General features: G+C 35.1%; 2 protein-coding genes across 4 annotated transcripts in view; one reads left to right on the top strand and one right to left on the bottom strand.

Moving 5' to 3' along the window:
* Positions 1 to 40: 40 nt before the first annotated feature.
* LOC117785503 lies at positions 41 to 1192 on the top strand. Its single transcript, XM_034623570.1, has 3 exons — positions 41 to 155; positions 218 to 817; positions 877 to 1192. The coding sequence occupies exons 1-3, from the start codon at positions 109 to 111 to the stop codon at positions 1118 to 1120; spliced, it is 891 nt and encodes a 296-aa protein (XP_034479461.1). The 5' UTR covers positions 41 to 108; the 3' UTR covers positions 1121 to 1192.
* Positions 1193 to 2196: 1004 nt separating this feature from the next.
* The window catches only part of LOC117785502 (calbindin-32), a 28161-nt gene continuing 8156 nt past the window's right edge, over positions 2197 to 22201 (bottom strand). The window contains exons 1-10 of one of the 3 annotated variants that reach the window (XM_034623567.1): positions 16132 to 16282; positions 15978 to 16063; positions 15789 to 15878; positions 13766 to 13852; positions 13471 to 13611; positions 12398 to 12453; positions 12278 to 12323; positions 3267 to 3323; positions 3136 to 3207; positions 2197 to 3082 (exon numbers count right to left, since the gene is read on the bottom strand). In XM_034623567.1, coding sequence (XP_034479458.1) covers positions 2936 to 3082; positions 3136 to 3207; positions 3267 to 3323; positions 12278 to 12323; positions 12398 to 12453; positions 13471 to 13611; positions 13766 to 13852; positions 15789 to 15878; positions 15978 to 16063; positions 16132 to 16282 — 933 coding nt within the window. In that variant the 3' untranslated portion in view covers positions 2197 to 2935. Of the gene's footprint in view, positions 3083 to 3135; positions 3208 to 3266; positions 3324 to 11865; positions 12004 to 12277; positions 12324 to 12397; positions 12454 to 13470; positions 13612 to 13765; positions 13853 to 15788; positions 15879 to 15977; positions 16064 to 16131; positions 16357 to 22201 lie in introns of those variants that run through there. The other 2 variants (XM_034623566.1, XM_034623568.1) reach the window with 2 other exon arrangements.

Here is a 22201-nt window from a genome sequence, read left to right as displayed (position 1 = left end):
CCAATCAAATTCCCAGTTCCACTTTAGTAGCTTGTGCGAAAGAAACTTTATTTTCTCATTTTATATTTGTTACTTTTTTTTTGTAAATTGTTCGACTGTAGTTAAATAATGTCTTTTGGACACATCACGAAATTGAATGTTAATATTGCCAAGTGGTAAGTGGAGCAACTGCATCTACAATTGCAGAGGATTAACTATTTATTGTCTTTGCTTACAGTCAGACACATATCACGTATGCAAATGGTGCCAAACGTTTGCTGACCAATAATCCTTCCGGCTTTGCATTTCGCAGCATGGGCAGCACCAGTTGCCATTGTGCTGGTGACTCCTTGACCCAAGCAAGATCCTTTCTGCAGCGGCATTTTGGTAAAAGAGGCAGCATTGAGAGCACAGCCTCTTTGGACAACTTTTTGCTGGCATTGGGTGTACAACTGGACATGGATGATGAGCCCGAGGAGCAGCAGGAGCAGCAACAGCAGGAGGAGCAAGTGCAGCAGAAAGTGACGGCAGAAGACAGCCAAGAAGAGATCCAAGAAGCTATACTAGATGATATGCCTGAAGTTATCCAAGCAGACACCCTAGATGCGAGCCAAGCAGAAGCTTTAGAAGAGGCGGAAACGCAGCTGGCAGCATTAGAGCTGAAATCGGAGCCGGAGCTGCACACCTGGCACCTAGAACAGTTGCCCAAGATGCTGCCACAGCTGGCCAGCCAAACCGAGTGGCATATGGAGCAGTTACAGCTATCCGATTGTGCCTGGCATCTGAAGAATTGCAGCTGGCGCAATGTGCTCAACAGCGAATTCCAGCTGCCCAACTGGTAAGTCACCCTGTAAAACTAAATATACCGCAACAAGTGAACCAACAAAACACACACAGCCAATGCCATAGGATAAAAGAGACCATGGGACACATAAACATGTTGGTTAATGCATCGATGCCAGAAGATGAAGATCATGATGAAAAGGAGGAAGAGAAAGAGCAGCGGGTACAAAAGAAGTCCACTTGTCTTGTGTCCAATGTGAATGCCAACATAATGAGTCTCAATGGTCTGTTGCAACAACTCAATCAATTGCTGGAGCAACAGAATGACGAGCAAGCGCGTCTCTCTTCCAGCATATAATTGCATACAGGGTGTCTCTTTGAGATTGTGATCTATCGATAGTTTATTAAAACACACGTTCGTTTTATAGAATTCGCTTGACATTTGTGTATGTTGTATGGTATGGTATATGGTATATAGTTATGGCATATATATATTATAGTTATATTGTAAATATTTATTAGAGTTATAGTATAGAGTCGGAAAATCCATTTTGAAGCTTTACATGCAAGTGTTTCTATCTTCTGATATAGTGTAATTTTTTTGTTTTCTTTTCCATCTTAAACATAGCATACGAGTAAGTTGATAATATATATATATATATGTATATTATATAAGTATATACGATATTTTCTTTTATTTACTTGGCATTTGTTAGATCGTTTGATCGTACGTTTCATATCGTACAAGTTTCTCTAAAACATATAATAATTTAGCTAGCATAGATTTAAGTTTTCTTTTGGCTATGGTTGAGTTAAGGGTAAAATATAATAATATAGGGAACAGTTTTAGTTTTGTTTTTCATGTATTTCTAATAGAGAAGATAGCACCTTGAGGAGTTTTCAACAATTTTCCAACAGCTGTTTGGCTTTTGCCTCCTCCACTGGCATAAATCAATCTCAGTGTTTGCACAAGGACAATTACAAGGACAACATGTGTCGAGCACAGCTGAGAGCAGGTCGGTTGGAAGGGAGGCAGCTTATAAGTGGAATTTTTAATTACCTGCCCGGATTGGCGCCCGTGTTCGAGTGCCAATTGGCAACTGCTGTTTGAGTGGTTCGATTCATGTTGGTAAAACTTATGCACTAACATTTTAGGCAAGTTAATACGATATACCATACGGTATACCATATACGATTTAAAATATTTTTAAAACACTCAAAAATGTGGTAAAATTGTTGTTGGAAAAACGCAAAAACTTAGCTGGAAAAAATCACATGCATCAAAATATATATATTCATTATACATATACATACATATATAAGTACATTTATATTATAATTATAATAAATATTATTTTTGGTACACACAATAATTAACAACAATTATCTAAAAAATTCTCGCTACATAATAAATATATATTTTTTTCAATTTTTTTATCATCATTTTGCATTTGCCATAAATTGTTGAGTGTCTGCTCTTATAATTAGCTAAGTTTTAATTAATTCGAAATTAAATTAGTGTTATCTTCTTTTTAAAAATAAATAAATATAATAGAAAATATAATATTTACTTGTATTATACCTTCAAAAATTCATCTCAGACAAGACATAAAAATCGATGTAATGAACTTTGTTTCGGTTTGGTTTTTTTTTTCCGATTTGTTATTGTTTCTGGCTGGTTTCGAGTTGCTTTGTCAAAGTAATTTATTTAATTATATTATAAATTTTTTAAGTTGCTTTTAATACTAGTATTTAATTTTATTTTACGAATACACATACATAATATTGTTGTTTTTTGTTGCCTTGGTAGTTGTTGTTGCTGTTGTTTAGGAAATAGACTTTCAAAAGCTTAACATGCATAAACATTTAATTAATTTGAAACATTTATTTTTAATTTATATTTGTTTGTAAATTTGCTGCGAGTTTAGCGCTTTATAAATTTTTCAATTTCAAAATTATCGATTTAATTTTATTCTTTTTGCAGAGGTTTCGCATTTGGGAGTTGCTTTCCTCTTAGCCTGCTGCCTATTAAAGGAGCAGCATTAAAGTAATCAATTGGCATCTGGCCAAAACAACTCTGCCGTTTACCCAAATTGGTAACAAAAATATATATTAGTGTGTGCTAACAAATCTTTCTTTCGGCTTGGATTGCTGGCATCTGGCGGAGATGCGTCTACTGTTCATCCTCTGGCGATATTTTGGCCAGGGTCAGCAATATCATGGTCAGCTCCTTGCGTGAGATTTTGCCATGTTTATCGTGTCCAACGCCACGCATGATTGTCTCCTCAAAAGCAGCCAGATCCTGGGCATCATAGTCATCCTGCAGGGCAAGAACATATACAGCAACTCTTTACAACAACATTGAGAACTTACCTTCTTGACCAACTCCAGCAGATCCTTGAGAAAGCCTTTGAGTTCCTCATTCTCAATGGTGCCGCTGTTGTCCTGTTGTTAAATACAGCTCATGGATTTATAGAAAAATGTTTCAAATTTCAATTACTTACACGATCGTATAATGAGAAGACTTTCTCAATATCCTCCTTGGTCAATTTGGTGGCTCCCTACATTTGTCAATGAGAAAAGAACGCATTTATTGTTGCAGTTCAAGTTGTTTTAAAAACAAATCTGTTATATTTTATATATACACTCTTCAGACTGTTTGACTCGCTTATCATGTCAACTGGCATAGGGGACACTAAACTACATATAAATTATGTTTGTATAGGTATGTGTGTCTGTCGATTATTTGTCTGTGTGTGCTTGCTAATATCATATATTATTTACAAACTCATGCCAAATATTTTGTTTGCTTTCAACTTTGTTTTTTTTTTATTACTATGCAAACCATGCTGCGCGTGTTTGCCTATGGAAATTTAAGCCTTACACACACACACACTCACACTCTCATACACACAGTTGGGGATGCTCGCCTGCATGCAAATCAATTTTCATTTACATTTTTCGTTTTTCGCTTCATGCTTGCGTTGACTCAATCTCTCAATAAACATTACAGCCAATTTCTGCACAATTATTTGCACAATCAAAATGAAAACAGCAAAAACTTTTGATGCTCTGAAAAACAATTCCCCTAAATGTATGCTACACATAACAGTTTTTTTTGGACTCGTAATCAAGAATTATTTTGGTCTCGCCAGACATTGCATATGTGGCGTAATTCTTATGCGAATCATAACGTATGACTTAATTAAGTGTTTTTGTGCCGTTCTGCTGTTTCCCTTCATCTACCGTTTTCTCTTTGTGTTTCTGGCATTCTGTAATTAATATGCATTAAGGTAAATTGCGCATTTCTTGTGGCTTTTCCAAAAAAAAAAAAAAAAAAAAAATGTAGCATACATTTCAGCGCGCACATTTATAGCTTCTCTCTTGGCTCGTATGTGTTTGTGTGTGTGTATGGGTGTGCGTAAGTGTTGTACTGTATATGTGCTGCTTAGATTTATTGATTCCACTTTCTTTCCAACACACACACACACACACCTGCAATTGTGGTTATGCAAGCGCAAATGCTGCAATCGCTGAAACTGGCAGCAATTCAAGTTCAAAACAGTTGCAGGTGTTTCTTGGCCCAAAATAGCTTAAATTTTGCTAGCCAACAATTTTTTACATCTGTGTGTGTGCGAGTGTATGTGGTTGTCCTTAGGGACTGATAACATTTATTTTATTTAGCCATGTAAGCTGCTTTATAAATGACGCGTGCGACAAAACGCATTTGCCTTATTTTAGTCATACCCTGTGCACCGCAAAGGGGTCAAGACAGGGTATGAGCAGTTCTATTCCTATCCTATTAAACCATATAAATGGCTTAGGAAATCAAGAAATAGTGAAAACAATTGAAAAAATAAATGTGTTTTTTGTTTTAATTTGTTCTACGACTTAAAAATTAAAGAGTATCTCACAGTCAAGCTCAGTTCGTCCAGGGCATGTTTAGCTGCTCGTTTATTTGGCTTTCTGGGGATTGGAAATCCATTAAGTGCTCGTTTTTGGCAGCCCTTTCAGCGCATTGTTCTTTGCAGCGTGTGTGTGTGTGTGTGTTAGATGGGCTTTATGGTTAGCTTTAGTGTTTAATTTTGCTCAAAATCATTTTCACACTGAATTATACAACATTGTATGGCGCCTAAAAGCATGCTTTACATTTTGTCGGAACTCTGACAAATTGCGCACTTAAGCCGGTTGCCGTCCGTGCGGCACGTTCGCACATCCCTGATAAAATGAAGTAATTATTTTATACTTCAACACTTTTGAATGCCATTTCGGGGTTACGGCGGCGGATGTCTGCGGCTGCCCATTACCCACATGGGCATAGCGAGGGGAGTCTCAGTTCTCGCACACAACACAACATAATGCATACCCACACAGACATAGTTACACGCATTTCTAAATTATGCAAAAGGTCGCAGTGGGTCGTATCTGAACCATCATTAGGTTTTAGCAGCTCACGTACTTGCACTTATCACACATCTCCCTTGCTTCCTCTTACTACCTTTGTCCCTCTCTCTCTTTCTATTTATCTTGCTGTGTCTGTTATAACAAATATCTAATTAGTAGAACATAGTTGTCGTTTGCTTATTGGATTGGTCAGAGCTTAAGATCCCATTCAGGTTAAACAGGATGTGTTTGCCACAGCTTAAGTACTTTCTGTTTGACTTTTAAACACATAAATTTAACTAAACTTAAGGTTAAATATAAGCAAATTATTCTTGACAAATTTTGTATAAAACCTTATTAAATATTTTCTATATATTTTTTATTAAAAGAACTCCTGTTTTTTTATGAATTAAGTTGAAGTTATCAAATATTTATATAAATATAAGACATTTAACTTTTAACTGAATATCAATAACTATAGTTAATAATAGCCATTATAGACCAATGTCACAGTACCAGATTGGAGATAGAACAGAGTCTAATATTAACATATGAAAATTCAAAGTAGATCCCACTGAAATTCTCTTTAATATTTGTACAAGACTTTGTAATTCGAGTATCTATTTTTATTTTCGTTTAAACCTTTTGCGTTGGGTATTTTACATATGTCACAAATAAATATTTGATTATTCTATACAGTATACAGGTGAACTCTCTGTTTTTCTCCCTCTTTACTTTAAATACTTTGCCAGCTCTTTGAGTAATGCCAATGTGGCAAAAAGCGTATCTCTGAGCTTAAGTTTTCAAACGAGCCACAAGTCAACTGACATACACACAAACACACACACACACACTCAGTCGCAATCATGTGTGGTTCAACTTATTTGGTAAACATGCTTAAATGTATCAATAGATATTCAAAGAGAAGCAAAAGCAAACACACAGCATTCCAGCATGCAGTTAAAAGCTATATATATTTAAATATAAATACAAATATGGTTTATCTCTATCTAACATAACCATCTATTTATAGAAAGTTGTCTATAGATATCCAATTGTTTGGGTATTTAAGGCTTGTTTATTTTTGTGTATATTGCTGACAAAAAATATAAAAACAATCACAAAACGCATTTAAATGGAACAATAAATCAAGAGTCAATATAATTCACCCTTTGTTTTTTTTTTTGTTATCGTAAATGTCGAACAAACGCAATTTAAATCAAACTGAGTTTTATATTTCTATTAAGCTGACACTTTGTTGGAAAGTTGTTGAAAATATAAATTCCTTTATATATATTTTTTTTGCTAAATAAATACGTGTGACAAATAGTTTATCGTTTTATTAAATACCTTTGCAGAGAGTGAAGAATTGATTAAATTACTGCAGAACTTTTCTATTTTTTAAATAAACTACAGTGAAACTTCCTTAAAAAGTTAGCTTTAAGTTCAACACATTTTGAAAAGTATTTAGAGTATTTATTTAAAATATTTTGATATGTCTTATGAAAATTTTATGTAGAAGAATAAACAGTGTAGTATCGTATGCTTAAATTTCCTCAGATACAGATTCCCTTTACTATCTTTAACTGTTATGGGTAAACGGATAGATTTAGACTATGATTTACTTTACTTTTACTTTGTTGTATTCATAATAAAAATTAATATATAATGTGCAAGGGTATTTAAGCTTCGGTGCTCCGAAATTATAACAAAACTTGTTTCCTTAATGTCTTTTTTTATAGTTGCTTTTGTGTTTGTTTTGTTGTATTGTCATTGTTCTTTATTCCAATTGGTTGTATAACATTTAGTTCGCTTTTGGTTCGGCTTTGAATGATAAATACTTACATCAATGCCCTCCTGGTGAACGAGAGTGTTTTATTTTATATTGCATAGTTGTTGTTGTAGACAGTGCAATTGTTGTTATTGTTGTTGATTTTATATACAGCATATTGTTTTGTTTATTGTTAAATTGATTTTATTTTTGTTTGGTTTTACGGCAATTTAAGAGTTGAGTTTTTAATTGCATTTTATTTATTTTAGATAATATTTTGTTTAAATATTTTATATTTGCGGATAGTATAAAAAATATTTTGTGGCAGCCAAAATTTACATCACGTGCAATTAAATTTTTAGTTGGAAATTATTGTTTAAAATTATTATTCATGTTTTGTAAATGAAACAAAATGTACAAGTGTTTATTGTTTATAAGAGTTAATAGTAGTTAATGCATATAAATAAGTATATATGTAATAGATACAGTTGTTGTTTATGTAGTTGCAGTTGGTTAGGCATAGAGTTGCAATAGAAAGGGTTAGGCGGAGGGGAATGAAAAAAAGAAAGTCAGAGAAAGTTTTGTCAAGTTTTCAAGATTTTAAATGAAAATTTTCTTTTTGTTCTGTTCAAGCTGCAAATATAATTTGTCTCAATACTATTTGCCAGCGTGATCATTAGTTTAAATTAATTGGATTAGTTTAGCAGTATTTGTTTAGACTACAAGAGTTTCGGTTAGTAAGCTAAGTTTCAGCTAGAATGCAGCAAACTTAAAATTAAAATATTAAGTATACGTCTAGTAAACATAAGCTAACCAATTAGTTACGGATTTAGTTGCAATTACTTATTGAGCTAAAAATTTGTTGTAGTTCTAATAACAATTTCTGCCACTTAAAGGTGCAAAAGAAGTTTTAGCATTTCATACATAGAAAAACAAATAAGAAATGAAAATGAAAGAAAATTCGAAGCAAAACAAATTGTCTGTGTCAGCCAAACGTAGTATCTGGTTTACCTGGCCAGCTTTTTCTGGCCATATTTTCACGTAAGCTGCACGTGGCTAGGCCAAATGTCGCCGTAGAGACAGCTTCAAAGCAGCGTAAACAAAAATATGTCCCCTTAAGTGGTTTCCACAAGAGAACGTACTAGAAACTTAAATAACATGGCCAGCCCACTAAATGGAAAGCCTTGATGTTCTGTCTCTCTCTCTCTCTGCCTCTCACCTCTTTCCCAACAGAATTAAAGTAAATTTCGACAAAAAGTTTTTGCACATTTTAAAGCTACAACTGCAGTTGCAGCTCTTGTGCATTATGTTGCTGCCCATTGCGACACACGCGGCGTATACGTGATATGCATTAGCATAAGCTGTTCCGGCATTGGCACGACGCCAGAGCAGCAAAGCAGCAAAAGCACCAACGCCAGCAAACGTCACGTCAAGAGGTTGCCTTAAACACTTGCCAACCACAATTTAGTTTTATATATACCTCATAGCTATAAAGTTGTGTTATAGGGTATCATAAAGCTAAAAGTTCACTTCACACAGCGTGTGAGCTGCTGTTGGATAATTTGTAGTGTGACATTTTTATGGAAAGTGGAATTTAGAACAGGTACGTGTATAGACGAAGTGGAACGTGCAATTTAATATTTAAAATTTGGACAATATCTTTAAGAGAAGAGAAAGCAAATAAGTTTTTGAATACCGAATACTTTGCATTGTATAAAATTTATCTTGATTTTTATAGCTGATAAATTTGTTAAATAACAAAATTGCTAGTTTTCTCAGAATGCCTTTAATTATTTAATATGTATATAATTTATATTTAAAATAATGGCACAAAAAACCATTCAAAAATTCAGTAAGCATTACAGGATACACTTTGCACCACCTTCATATATTTTTTTGTGACTTTATTTTTATGATTATTATATTTTATAATATTTTTCCGGCTACAGCAGTAAAATGGCTGCCATAAACATCAAATGCAATTTGTTGTGCAGTGTAATTGGGAATGGCAATTACCTGCTCTTCAGGTAGTTGCTGGTATTTTCACCTGCTGTAACTGCAGTATGCATACCATAAGTCATAAGTCTTTGGATGCCACTTGGTGGCTGTAAAAATGTTGATGCATGCTTATTTTTGCTTTTATTGCTTACGAAATGGCAGCAACCTGTCCCCCCCACGCAAATAATTCAAGCTTGCTTCGCGAGATATATATGCGTATTATGATATGGCCAAATGGGCTGGAAATGCCAATTTTATGGCTGCTTAAACTTGTAGCATTTTATTGCATACTTGCGGGCGTTAATAAGCGCGCTGCAACAAAGTTCCAAGATGCGTATCCAGGTGGAAGGTCCTTGGAGAAAGAGGCTTTGTCTTATCAGCTACACGCTGGTCGAGTTCTGTTCTTTATGGACTTTAACAACTGATTCCATGCAGTCATTATAATTGGGTGCTGATGCTGCACAAATGGATGAGACTTGTGGTCAATAGATAGAAGAAAATTGATGGAATCTTCACGTTGACTATGTGACATGATGTGGCATGTGGCATGTACGAGTTGATTTCAACTTGTCGCTTACATTGTAAATGTGTGACATGTTACATGTTACATGCCGCATGCTACATGCACTGGGCGTGGCAGACAGAGAGAGAGAGAGAGAGAGAGAGAGAGAGAGAGAGATGTGTGGAGAAGTTGTCAATAAAAGGCAAATAAAATGTCACTGTGCAGCCAACTGTAACAATGGGCAAATAGTTTACATGGCTGTATGTCGTTGTCATTGTCGCTGTGGCTGTGGTTGTGACTGTGGTTGTAGCTATAACTGTAAATGTGACTCTTTGTGGTTGCACATTGCTCATACGCCACGTTGCACAACCGACTGAAAGCCGGCAATTGCTAGGCATTGTTTTTTTAGTTCTCTGCAAAATACTTGTATGCAAATCAAACATGTTGCATTGCGTGGAAACCAACAGAAGATCACATCAGCTGCTTGTACGCTTTAATTAAAATTACCCATACGCCATGTTGTATCAGGCTGAAAACTTTGCACCAAGTACTCGCACTCGGATCGTTGAAAGAACTTTAAGATTTTGAGCACATGACCATCACATGCGAAATACTTTTCATAAGCAGCTGGAATGTGATTGAGGCACGTACACTTGCAGCAAATAACAATAAGACCTAGTAACTGGCAACTGGCACAGCTCGGACTTTTGTATTCGTTTGTCGAACTTTGCTGATTGCCTGGAAGAGCTAAAAGTGGAATTGTACTTAGTTTGGTCATGGTCAGAAATTTGTGCATTGTTAGACATCTGTACAGCAGCCAAAAGTAAAGAAAGAGTTTGCTTAAGTTGAGCTCAAGGCATAGACAGACACAGGACACTGTATAGATAAGTAATGACATATGTTAGGGGTTGCCAGAAAGTTGTTTGAAGAAAATCAATGAATTTTATAAAGCTTTATTAAAGCTCACATAATATCTTTGAATGAACTACTTTTCAGCTTTAATTACAATGCTATTTCAATGAGTAATTCAGTAATTCAACTAAGTCGCCATATTTATCTCAATCTAGACTTCCTAATAGCTTCATTATTGTCAAGACAAATTATTATACTCAAGTAATTGCTCGACTCCTTACCCTTAATTGCAATGGTAGATCAATGAGTACTTTAATTATGTTTGATTACTTCAGTCCAGTATTATTAATAGCTTTTTGCAGACACATTATATATATAATGGCCAAAGTTATTACTTAATTATTTCCAATACTTGTCTCTTTAACCTCAATTACTAAGCCAGTTCAATAAGCTAGTTTATTTATTCATTTTATTTGATTAATGTTGACCAAAAATTAAGCAATACATAAATCCAAATTTTAAGAATAATTTTAATAGCAAAAACTTCGATTATGTTTAAGTCTTTTAATCGTTCAAGCAGACTAATTTATCGTAATGCCTTTGAGGGCGAATTACTTTTCTAAAATTTGAAAAGTTATTGTCAGAGTTTGAGTTAGTTAAATCCATTTTAATTACTCAAATATATTTCCAGAAGCTAGAAAAATTGTACATATTGTAAAAACATTTCGTAATTTTAATATAACGAGTTTATAATGCCATGGTAATTTTCACTCAATTTCAAAAGTTCATCTCTTGACTTTCAAGTTTTTCTCTTTCATTTTCGAGTGGCAGCTTGTGACAAACCCTAATGCAACATTGAGCTGCCCGAGCATGCTGAAAGCCAAGTACAATAAATGTAAACGAACAACAACGACATTCTGGTAAATATTGCAGTCAAAGTTGGAGTAGCGTCTATGACGATGGCAAAGTTATGGCCAAGTTGGTTTTGTTGTGTGTGGTCTGGTGACCAATTACGTTACGGGCAGTCAGCTGCCCGGCACAATAGCAACAATGGATGCCATAGCTGGGGCTTTTGTTTGCCCAACAGAGCTCGAGCTGCGCTCCATTTAACCCCAATGGGCACATTTTCAGCAGCGCTGTTCTTTAATATTAAATGTCAAATAAATTCTGAAATGTAGCTACAAAAAATTCCTCCCATGGCAATTTCTGAGCTGGCAAGCTCAGAGTATTGTCACTTGATGCGACCAGTTTTAATGTCCCAACGTGCAACACCTGCTGCTGATGTTGAATTAAGGATTGGGATTCAGATTTGGGGACTAAACTTTGCCTAATTACAGAGTCAAAAGTTTGACAGTTGTGGTTAAAATGAAAATATTCCTTTGCCTATTATAAGTGACAAACTTTGCTTTTTATTGCAGCCTCTGAAGACTTAAAAAAATATTTGACTTTAAGATAAAAAGAGATTTAATCAAACAAGAAGTAAGTGTGGCTTATTCAACTAAAATTGATTTGTTTAATCCTACAAGCACAGGTGTTTCAATCTGTTGTGTCTGCTGATTTGCCATTTGACATCACCCATACGCCACGTTGACTGCTTCAGTTTTTATGCTGTGCATTGCAATTTCTTCGGTTTTGCCTTTTGTGCGCTTCGCTGGATTTCATTTTACGATTATGGCGCTTAAACGTGGCTGAAATCTATTTGAAGTCACTCGAGCAGACACAGACTTTGAATAAACTAATGAGAATAAAAATAATGAAATATAAATATAAAAATAAAATATAAAATCATACACATTGCCTTTGTAGCTGAATGCAGTTAGTTGCTAGTAAATAACTAAAGCTAAGGCTACCCTATGTGCTAAAGTGTTGGCCTAGTTATACGTATTTATTTATATATAAAGTCAAGTTAGTAAATTACAGTAGAAAAGTCAGCTCCACTTAGGCTCACTATCTTTCATCGTAATTTCCTTAAATGATCGTTTTGCGAACTCATAATGCTTGGCACTTACCTTGAATACCTGACGGCAGAGGAAGTTCTCCTTAACCGGAAGTAGTCTGCAATAAATAAGTTGGGCGTTTTGTTGACATTGAATGCAGTAGGCGGTTTCTTTAGCCAATGCTCTACTTACTTGGCCATTTCCGAGAGCTGCAAACGACCATCCTTATTGGCATCGAAAACTTGTAACTGAGAAAAGGAGAGAGGAGAAGAGAAAAACGAAAGTAAAGTAAATGAACTCAATGACAGAACTTTTATGCCTAATTAATGTTATAGAAATTGGTTGTGTGTCTCTGGAGCATTACATAACAGCCCAAAATAAAACACATGCTCGTAAATCGACTTAGTTAAGTTACTTAACGATTTTTGTCATGACTTTTGTTCCCCGCTGAGCATTAAGGCCTGAACAAAAGCTTCAATTACACATATAATACTGTCTGTTTTTGTTATTAAATTCGAAGTACATATTATTTGGTAGGCTTGAAAGATGTTAAAGATAATCTCTCATTAGTTCTTTCTACCTCTCCGGTTCTTTTCTCTATAGAAATATCATAAAATTACATTTGAAAACCATTTGAGTCATTAAAAAATTGAACTTAACAAAAATCTGTGTAATCTAATAAAAAGTGTTATTTTGAACTCTTTTTATATATTTATAGCAAGCCTTGTAACTCCATCGATTTAAACTTTGGTCAAAATTTAAGCGTCAAATTTGTTGAATAATTTGTTAGAGTATTTAATCTTTTCAACTTGTTTTGGTTTTTTTTTCTTTTTTCTTGGTTACTTATTTTGCAAATGAGTTTCGAGTTTGTTGGCGGCGACTTTTTTATCATCATTTATTATGAAACGTGCTTCAAAAAAGAATTACCACTAACCAGACATGCGAGAGTGTAAGAAAAAATGGGATACTTTGAAAGACAGCCCTTGTACACACGCAAAGAAGAGAGAAAAAAGAGGACACACATGCCTGGTTTCATTATAAACTTTTTAATTAACAACGCTTTGACTGCATATAAATTGCAGCGCATTTCCCATTATTCTTGTCGTGCCAAAAATGTAATTGCAATATTTAACACTAGACTTGGCTCACAACATGCTTTGGCCATTAAGTACAAAGACGTTGACATTGATTGACCAATAGTTTGTTGTACGTGGTAATGAATTTCTATAGTTAAGATTATCTAGTGTAATATCAAGTATACGTACCATGGTGTCTGTGTATTCAATGAGTTTGTCCTCGGACACATCATTGATCTTTTTGGCTTCTTTGAGCAAGTCACGTAAGAAATTCTTAAGCTCATCCGCCTCAATGTAACCAGAGTTATCAGTATCGTATTCACGCCAGATCTACAAGCAACAGGATAACATCATGTTCAAATTAATTAAGAGAACATTTCAAAAATGCTGTTAACAGTTTCGCCATCAGTAGCATCCTTAAGTCCAGTCCAGTCTGTTTGTCAATGATTGCTCCTTGTTTTATGCTCCTTTGACCATCACTTACCTTCATGAATTCGACGCTTGATTCCAAGGGGTTATCGAAGCGGAAAAGCAAAAGGAAATTCTCTTCCATGGGCAAAAGTTGAGCAAGCTGCAAATGTAGGTATATAAAAATATTTGTCACCAAATGTTTGACTTTAAGGTGAACTTTCATTCCAAATAATTCAAAATTTAAATAAAAGTCAGACTTAAGTTGTAAATTAGTGTTTGCTGTTAAGAAATGTAGTTTTGAAATCAGCAGCAATCTTTTCCTTTTATTATCTTGAAATATAAAATAATGTATGTGGAAGAAGTAATCTTACTTGGGCTTATTTTGTTTTATTGTTTTTAAATGTTAAATAATTTAAGACAATATTTATATTGTGCTTTCTTAAATGTTTTTTTTGTTTTGTCTTTCTTATTTTAGCAGCCTATTAGAGCATTTAATTTATAAATTGCTAAACTTGTTTTAAAGAATTCGAGCAAATTGCGCTTCACCTACAAGCTATATGCAATAGATATAAAATGTTATGCAAGTGCTGCAAACGAAGAACATTTAATTGAGCGGGCTTTTGCAACAAGACAAACAATTTGCAGCTGAAAACTTAAGCCCTTTTTTATGGGGTTGCAGCGGGTGCACTGCTATTTTACTTGAAAATATTTAAGCTAACTAAAAGTAAAGTCTGTGCATCAGTTGCTCTCCAATTTCTGCGGGAAAATTGCAACGGAAAACTTTTGCCGCAATATTTAAGCGACGATTTGAAATTTGGTCATGTCGACAACGAAGTGGAAAACGAAGACGGAGCAAAGGGAGAGAGGGAGAGGGACGGAAAAAGTGGGTTGTAGTAAATCCTTTTGAAAAAAGTTTGCTTTTAATTTGGTTATTAAAAATGAGTACGTCTTTGGCCAGCACTTAACCTAATTAGTGTTACGTATTTGTTGGGACTAGGAGATCTTATCCATATCACCTTGCGAATGGTAAATGTTAAAAAGTTGCCACATGTTTCCAAGTTGAATGAATGATGAATGATGTGGGTAGCTGAGAGCTTTTTGAAGTCATTGTGATGCGAGTAAGCTGCAGAAAAGGGTTGTCCCAACCTGGACAAAAAACTTTGTCTCATTTATCATATGACAACGGACAAGAGTCAGACAGGCAACATTATTATTAGTTTCATTCAATTTGATGTCACATTACACAAAAGCTACTTTCAATAGGCTGCGGTCACTCTACCATTGTTAAGCCTCAATTAAAAACTCATTTAAAGACGGGCAAAACTTTTACCAAAACCTTGGCACAGGCAAGTAGCAAATGGCGAAAATTGCGAAATAAATTATTGAGACCCAAAAGAAAATTGGGGACAGAGCGGCAGCATCATTTAAAAAGCAATTTGAAGGCGGCAGCAGGCAGAGAGCCAACTGTATGTTACATTGCGCATACGACATGTGCGACGACGCCCTAAACGAAGAAGAATCTAGAAAATATAAAATGCTGAGCAAACATTTATACATTTATAGCTGAAATCACAAGACAAGTTTGCGCAACTACGAAACATGTTAAGCGGTTCAGTGTGATGACTGCAAACTTGCTGATTAGAAAAATGCTGTGAAATTTTAATATTATCACATTGATTTAACTATTTTGTTTTATGATTTAGCGTAAAATACGGATCTATTAGATTTTAAAATAAAAACAAATATGAATATATTTAATTTAAAAATATTTCATATTAAATTATTATGTAAATTGTTTTCATATATAATTTGAGCATTACAATTTTTAAATTTAATACACTTTATATTTTAATTTAATTTTAATACGTTTTCTATTAAAATCTGACATAAGTTCGAATACGATATTTTTTAGCTTTAGGTTTAGTATATTCATATTAACTTTGACATTTAAGTAGGTTTTTTAGTACAATTAAAGTTTATTATATTTAATTTGATGACGTTTTCTAGTTTAATCTAAGAGAATAAAATCAAATGCGTTTATATTTGTGTTTACTATGTGTTTTTCCTATCAGTGTACTTATGTTTATATGACAAACCTCTCTGATATCGATTTTGCCATCCTGATTATCATCGTAGGCCTCCATAAAGCACGACTTTAGCTCTTCCAGCATTGTGTCAGTGACAGCCTATAATAGAGATAGTTGAGATAGCGATAAGTGAAGTTACGTTAAGAGATAACATTAGAGTTTTTCATGATGGGACTGCACTTTGCACTTTTCACTCACCTCGGGGCTAATGTCGGTGGCATTGGCGCTGGACACAAATTCCCGCAGAAAGCCATCAAGCTCGGTGCCCTCAATGTAGCCATTGCCTAGGGCACAGAAATAAAGCTGACAGTTAGCAAGGAAACATATGCTGAAAGTAAATACAAATAAGCACCATCTTTATCGTAGTGCGCCCAAACATCCATAAACTGATTCGCCGACAGTTTCTTCAATTCCCGCGATTCGGGATCACGATATTGGCGCATAAAATTGTGAGCCTTCTCGATTTGTACGCGCTTGGCGGCAGCAGCTGCAGCAGAATCCATTTTAGCTAGTTTTCCTTTTTTTTATTGAATTTGTTTTGTAGTTTGTATTGGGCTTTTTTTGTTGCCGAGTTTATCTATAAACGAAAAAAGGTATTTGAAAATTTCATTTGAAAGCAATTGCGAAATAGTCACGTAAGCAGAGGCAATCAAAAATCACTCAACAAACTATACAAACCACAAGAAAGCAAAACTTTAACATTGTTGCATTGTATTTTAGAGCAACGCAGCAAAAACTAAAAAATTAAATCAATTAGTTTGACAGCAAGTTCATTATTGGCTTAGAGTTTCACAGTGAGTGTATTGTGGCGGAGGGAGAGCTTAAAATTAATAGCACACACACACACACACACACGCACACAGACATACCAAGACACACAGTGGCGTCACAATGGGGCGCAATGGCGACATGACGTCCTTGCAACTATTTGAGTTGCCACGAAGACAGCGCATTTATAAAGGGCAGCTAACAGGATTAGAGCACACACACACACACACACACACACAACAATGTTGTGCGTTTATGTATGTGTGTGTGCGTGTTTTTAAGCCGTAGCTAAAAACTGCTGCATACTTATAGGGTAGCTACCTAGACAACGCTTGTCGCCCATAAAATGCACAATATAGTTGCAGGCGACACTTAAATTAAGCCAAATATCAACCCCTGTCCCACCTGCTGCTCCACAGACCCCCTGCTGTTGGTTTTCAACGCATCAACGTCACTGTGAGTTAAATATGTGCTTATTCAACACAGAGAAAACAATATAAATTGCTTAACAAACTAAAATAAGTAAGCATAAATTACAACGCGTGTTGCCTTTGTTGTTGCCTGTCGGATGCTGCGGGCATTGAAACAAAGGAAAAATTGGCAGAAAAAGAGTAGAGAAGCACAGGATGAGCAACAACAGGAGATCAGGATGTGAGCTAAACGTTTGTCCTGCTCGGAAGTTGCGGGCGAGTAGCAGTTTGTTGCGGCTCCTGTGGCTCTTGTGGCAAAGGGGAACTATGCCTGCCCCTTGGTCATGAAAGCAATTTTCGAGCAGCTGACGCTAAATGAGTTGCACACTGTCAAACACACACACACACACACACAATCTATGCGGGCAAGGAATGCAACTTGTTGCTGTTGTTGTTGTTGCTGTTGCTGTCACACTGTTGTTGCAAAACAATGCATTGCCGGACAAGTTGCGTCATGTTGTATCTGTTTCCACCAGACAAGAGCCTCGGACTTTAAATTAAATTGGATGAAATTAGAGAATTTTATATATGGTACTCTGATATTGTATATATAGACTTGTATATATACACTCTGATATATGGATAATTTAACTGAACACACAGCATTAATTAGTAAGCATAAAAAGTGGACAAAAATTCATATTTAATTGGCAGTTTAAAATTTATTTTCAAATTTTATTTTAAGATTAATTAGTTTTCTGCCGACTTGGTTTATTTGATGTTAGATAATAATAGGTTAATAAAGAGTCATAACTCAAAACTCCAAATATTATGCAATAATAAAATTTATTCTCTAAATAAAAAATAATTAAGTTTCAATGAATTCAAATCATTTTTAATGAGCTTATAATTTACTCATAATATAAACTACAATTTGTTTCTGACTTTTAGTTTTTAAATTATTTTAAATGAGCTTTAAATTTACTCATAATATGGCACTCAAATTCAATTCTGATTTTTACTATTTATCTCAATTAACAGAGGACTGAAATGCTGAAATAAATTATACATAAATACTCGGACGCAACTTGATTAATATTGAAATATGAAGTCATAGAAAATATTGCAGAAATATTGACTTTTAACTACACACAATTGGATTATTATATTTCTCAGAAAATTGAATCTAGTTTATTAGATATTAATTGAAATTGCCATGCTATAAATCTATTTTTATAAGTCTGCAAAAGCATTTAAACTTCGATTTGGCGAAGACAGCTTCAGTTAACATTTATTTATTTGTTTTTCTGCCTTCATGCTGCAGAACTTTTAACATTGTTTCTAAGCGGCAATGTCAACAACAATGGCAGGAACAGCAAATTGCAAACACTTGTTAAACTTTTAGTACCTGCCAGCATACAAAGTATGAACTTTAAGCTTGCAACTAACCCGCTTAACTGCAGCTGATTGCAATAACTGCAACTTGAACTGCAACTGCAACTGCAACTGCAACTGCAATTTCAACTGCAACTGCAATTTCAACTGCAACTGTAAGTATAGTAATGCTGACTTAAAGACTTATATCCTGCAGCTGTGTTGACATTGTATGACTAAAAAAGAATTGCATAGAAAGCGAAGAGGAGACCAAAGCCTTGCAGCACATTCTGGGTCAGCCTCATTAGAAGGACCTTCGCATTGTTGGCGCGCCATTTGTTATTACAAAACGCATAAAGGAATACAAATACGAAAACGAATACGAGAACGAGTACGAGTACGAGTTGCACAGCCTGCAGCTATTGATGTTGTTGCCGTTGTTGTTGTTGTTGTTGTGGAATGCCATATGAAGCAGTTAATATATTTATATATATGACTGCATTGCCAGGATATGTGAAAAATTTCATTGTGTAGAAGACACTTGAAAAAGGCCAACAATGAGCGTTGCAAATGCGAAATATGGCATGCCACATATGAATACAATCTTCCGCTTTCAACTATTTCCACACTCCACACATAGTCCATAGTATAACTATAAATTATAGCTTAGATTAGCCCACGCTGCGTCAGTTCTTTATACAAAATACGTATGTATAATTCACGCTCCATTGTCGCAAACAGATGCAGGAAATGCAATTTTCTGAACAAGGTGAAAAATAAGCAAGGCAAGCAAATTCTCAGCATGTTTAGCAGAGAAAGGAAATTGAAATTAGCTCATTTCTTATAAAGGCGGGTTAAAAATACGTAGTTAAGAGATTTTGACTTTGAGATACTCTACAATCTTTTTAGAATTATTTTCGTGTATTGTAGTGATCCACAGTAAAGCTATCTTCATTAAATTGGTCAAATCGAACCAATTTTCATGATTTTAATATAAATAGGTTGATGCTACAATTAAATTAATGATTTTTTATTTTCCAAAATAAGGTTTAAATTATAATTTTGTACTTCGTAAAATTAGATTACATGAAATAATAATTCAAAAACAAGAACTTTTGCCTAGTTGTTAGCTTTCACGAGTATACAAAGTTTTAATTAATATAAAAAAGTTAAATTAAAATTTTGTTGAGCTAAAAAAATATAGTGAGTCTTTAAAAGCTTCTTAAAGTTGTCAAGTATTTCGGCAAGTTCATAATTATTTTGTAGTTAACTTTTATACGCTTGTGTTTCCGTCGATTTCGTTGGCATAATTAGATAAAGTGGGCCGTGAAAAGCATAAAAAATTATTCAGCCTGTTGTTGATTAGCGCACGCATTTTGCTAATTACGTGAGAGCTGTGGAATGTCAGCATAAACAACAAGCATATATATTAAGTGCAAAACATCAAGTATACGCATCCGACATGAAAGTGTCATAAAAATTGTTTTGCAGTGAACAAACAAAAATAATAATAAACAAAAATAAATTTAATTTTTGCAGCTTGTCGCGCATTTTGTGAGCTGTCAACAACAAGCGAAGCAGCGCAAGAAGCGGAAACGGAAATGAAGAAACAGAAATAGTGAAAATTCGCTTGGCATACTTTGAGGCGAAACGTTGCGGCTTAATGGTCGTTTCACATGGCAGCAACAAAACCAAAAAACACGCCAGTTGACCCAGGTAACAAACTGGCATCATTATTGGTATGGGGGAGGACAAGATGGCTGGGGACAAACAATTGTCAGGCACTGTCGCCGCTTGCGATTGCATAAGCGTCAAGACACTGGTGCGAGCGTGTTAAAGTGGACTCAGTCTGATGAGTAGGAGCCACAGCCAGAGCACTATTTCTGTGTTTCCTTGAGCAAACCTGGATAATGGTGGCAAACCCCCCCCCCCCCCCCCCCACCGCTTTTCCTTTCGGGAAGCGTTGCATGTTCAATTGTTAACTGACTTTAACTGCATTAAGTGTGTTGCTCACATTCAATTTACTCGTAAGTGTGTGTCTCTGTTTACTTCTGCTTATATTACCGCCTACCCTCTATTTCTCTTGCTCTTTCTCTCTCGCTCTGCCGGAAATGTGTACGTGTTAAAGCCCACAACCTACGCCTGGCTGGTGTGTCTATTTATAAATGCCTTTCTCAAAGTCTGAATTATATAAATTATTTTTGACGCAGACGATTGCTTTGTGGCAGTTTCTATTTTTAGCTTTAATTACACCAATTGCAACGGCAGCAACAGTAACAATTTTTTTTTTCTTGCTTTTGTTGACGTTCTCAGACTGATTGTTTGGCCTTGCGATTAGTTGTTTTATTTTCTTTTTTCTTTTTAACAGGTTTATTGATTATTGTATTTTGTGTTTGCAGTCATAACAAGGCGTATACTTAATATTTAAAATGTTATTATTTCTGCGGTCAGTTAAGTTTAGTTATAAATGTGAAATATTTGGAAACATAATCCTTTAGGTAATATAAATTCAATTGCACTTTAATGAGTAATTAAATTCTTGTTATTCTACATAATTTGCCGGACTTCAATTCCCTGTTGGTTATTGGTCTATAAATTTTGATGTAGCACTTTTCATGTTAGTTGCCATTTCCTCTGCTCATCATGGTTTTTATGTTCTGAGAGTGCTCTGAGTCCAAGGACTTAGTCACACGATAATACCAGTAAAACAAATAAAACTGTTGTAAAACCGGAGAGAGAAAAGAGAGAAGCTTTCTGGTTTTACAAGCGACCATATAAAGGAGACATCTGTTCGTATAAAAACTTTGTTACTTTCTGCTGCAATGTGTCAGCCAAAGTCATATTCATAAATAATAATATATAAAGACATTCCAACACCAGCACAGAAAACCACATATACACTCACACACACATACATTTGCACTCAGGCACACACTTTTATATAATTTATGCAAGTGCAGGCGGAAGTTGAAAAGCAAGACAGACATTTACACACACACACACACATACAAGACATGCACAAAGACCGACAGACTGAATGAATGACTGACTAACTGACTGACTGACTGACTAACTGACTGATGGCAAGTCTGCGTGTTGTGCCTGCTGCTTAGCTTTTGAATTATAGAGCACATATTGTCTGTCTTTATACACGCTGTAAACTGTCTTGAATACCAAGGGTATATTTCAGTATATATATTAACTAACCCTACTATACTATATACTGCAATTTTCAACAGAAACAAATTAAATTTGTCAAATATTTATGTGAATAATCCGAGTGCTTAAGTCTTGATCGATATTTAGAAACAAATGTACAGCACAAAATCAGTTGATATAGAAACGAACATAGCGTCGCATATTTCGCTAATGTAATAAATATTTATGTATTGTATTTAACCTGCCATAATATACTGAGAATTTCTTACAGGGCATCTTGAAGCTGCGCATTATTAACTCAAGTCTTGACTTGTTTTGTGTATTGAGTTTTTGTATGCGTTATTTTTAGATCTCCCTGCTGTATTTTACTTTCATTAAGGCACGCCAAAACGTTAAGGGGTAGGTCCTTAACAAGGAAGGCCTCCACTTGCCTATGCACAAGAGCGGGCATAATAAAGTTAGCCTTGGCATCAAAGCAGGACACTTGGCCAGGCTAAGCAGGCAACAGTTGCGTCTTGACATTGACATTTCCATTTGGCCAGGTCATGTTAAAGCCCAACGCATGTTGAAATGTGGCCCAAATCAGCTGCCTAATGGTTTGAAAATTCCGCTGAGCTCACACGCCTCATAAAAAGGCAAATGGGCCGCATTGATTTGCATGTTCCAACTCTCAAATGGCAACATTCTGGTATCTGTGATCCAATCAATCTG

The sequence above is a fragment of the Drosophila innubila genome (genome assembly GCF_004354385.1).
Source record: "Drosophila innubila isolate TH190305 chromosome 2R unlocalized genomic scaffold, UK_Dinn_1.0 1_C_2R, whole genome shotgun sequence".
Classification (NCBI taxonomy): Eukaryota; Metazoa; Arthropoda; class Insecta; order Diptera; family Drosophilidae; genus Drosophila; species Drosophila innubila.
This window is presented reverse-complemented; position numbering and strand designations above follow the sequence as displayed.

What these genes read in the sequence shown, in the direction of transcription:
- LOC117785503 (XM_034623570.1), top strand. Translation starts at nt 109, where the DNA reads ATGTCTTTTGGACACATCACGAAATTGAATGTTAATATTGCCAAGTG. An exon ending in AATGTTAATATTGCCAAGTG is followed by an intron (nt 156 to 217) that starts GTAAGTGGAGCA and finishes CTTTGCTTACAG; the next exon opens with TCAGACACATATCACGTATG. An exon ending in GAATTCCAGCTGCCCAACTG is followed by an intron (nt 818 to 876) that starts GTAAGTCACCCT and finishes AAACACACACAG; the next exon opens with CCAATGCCATAGGATAAAAG.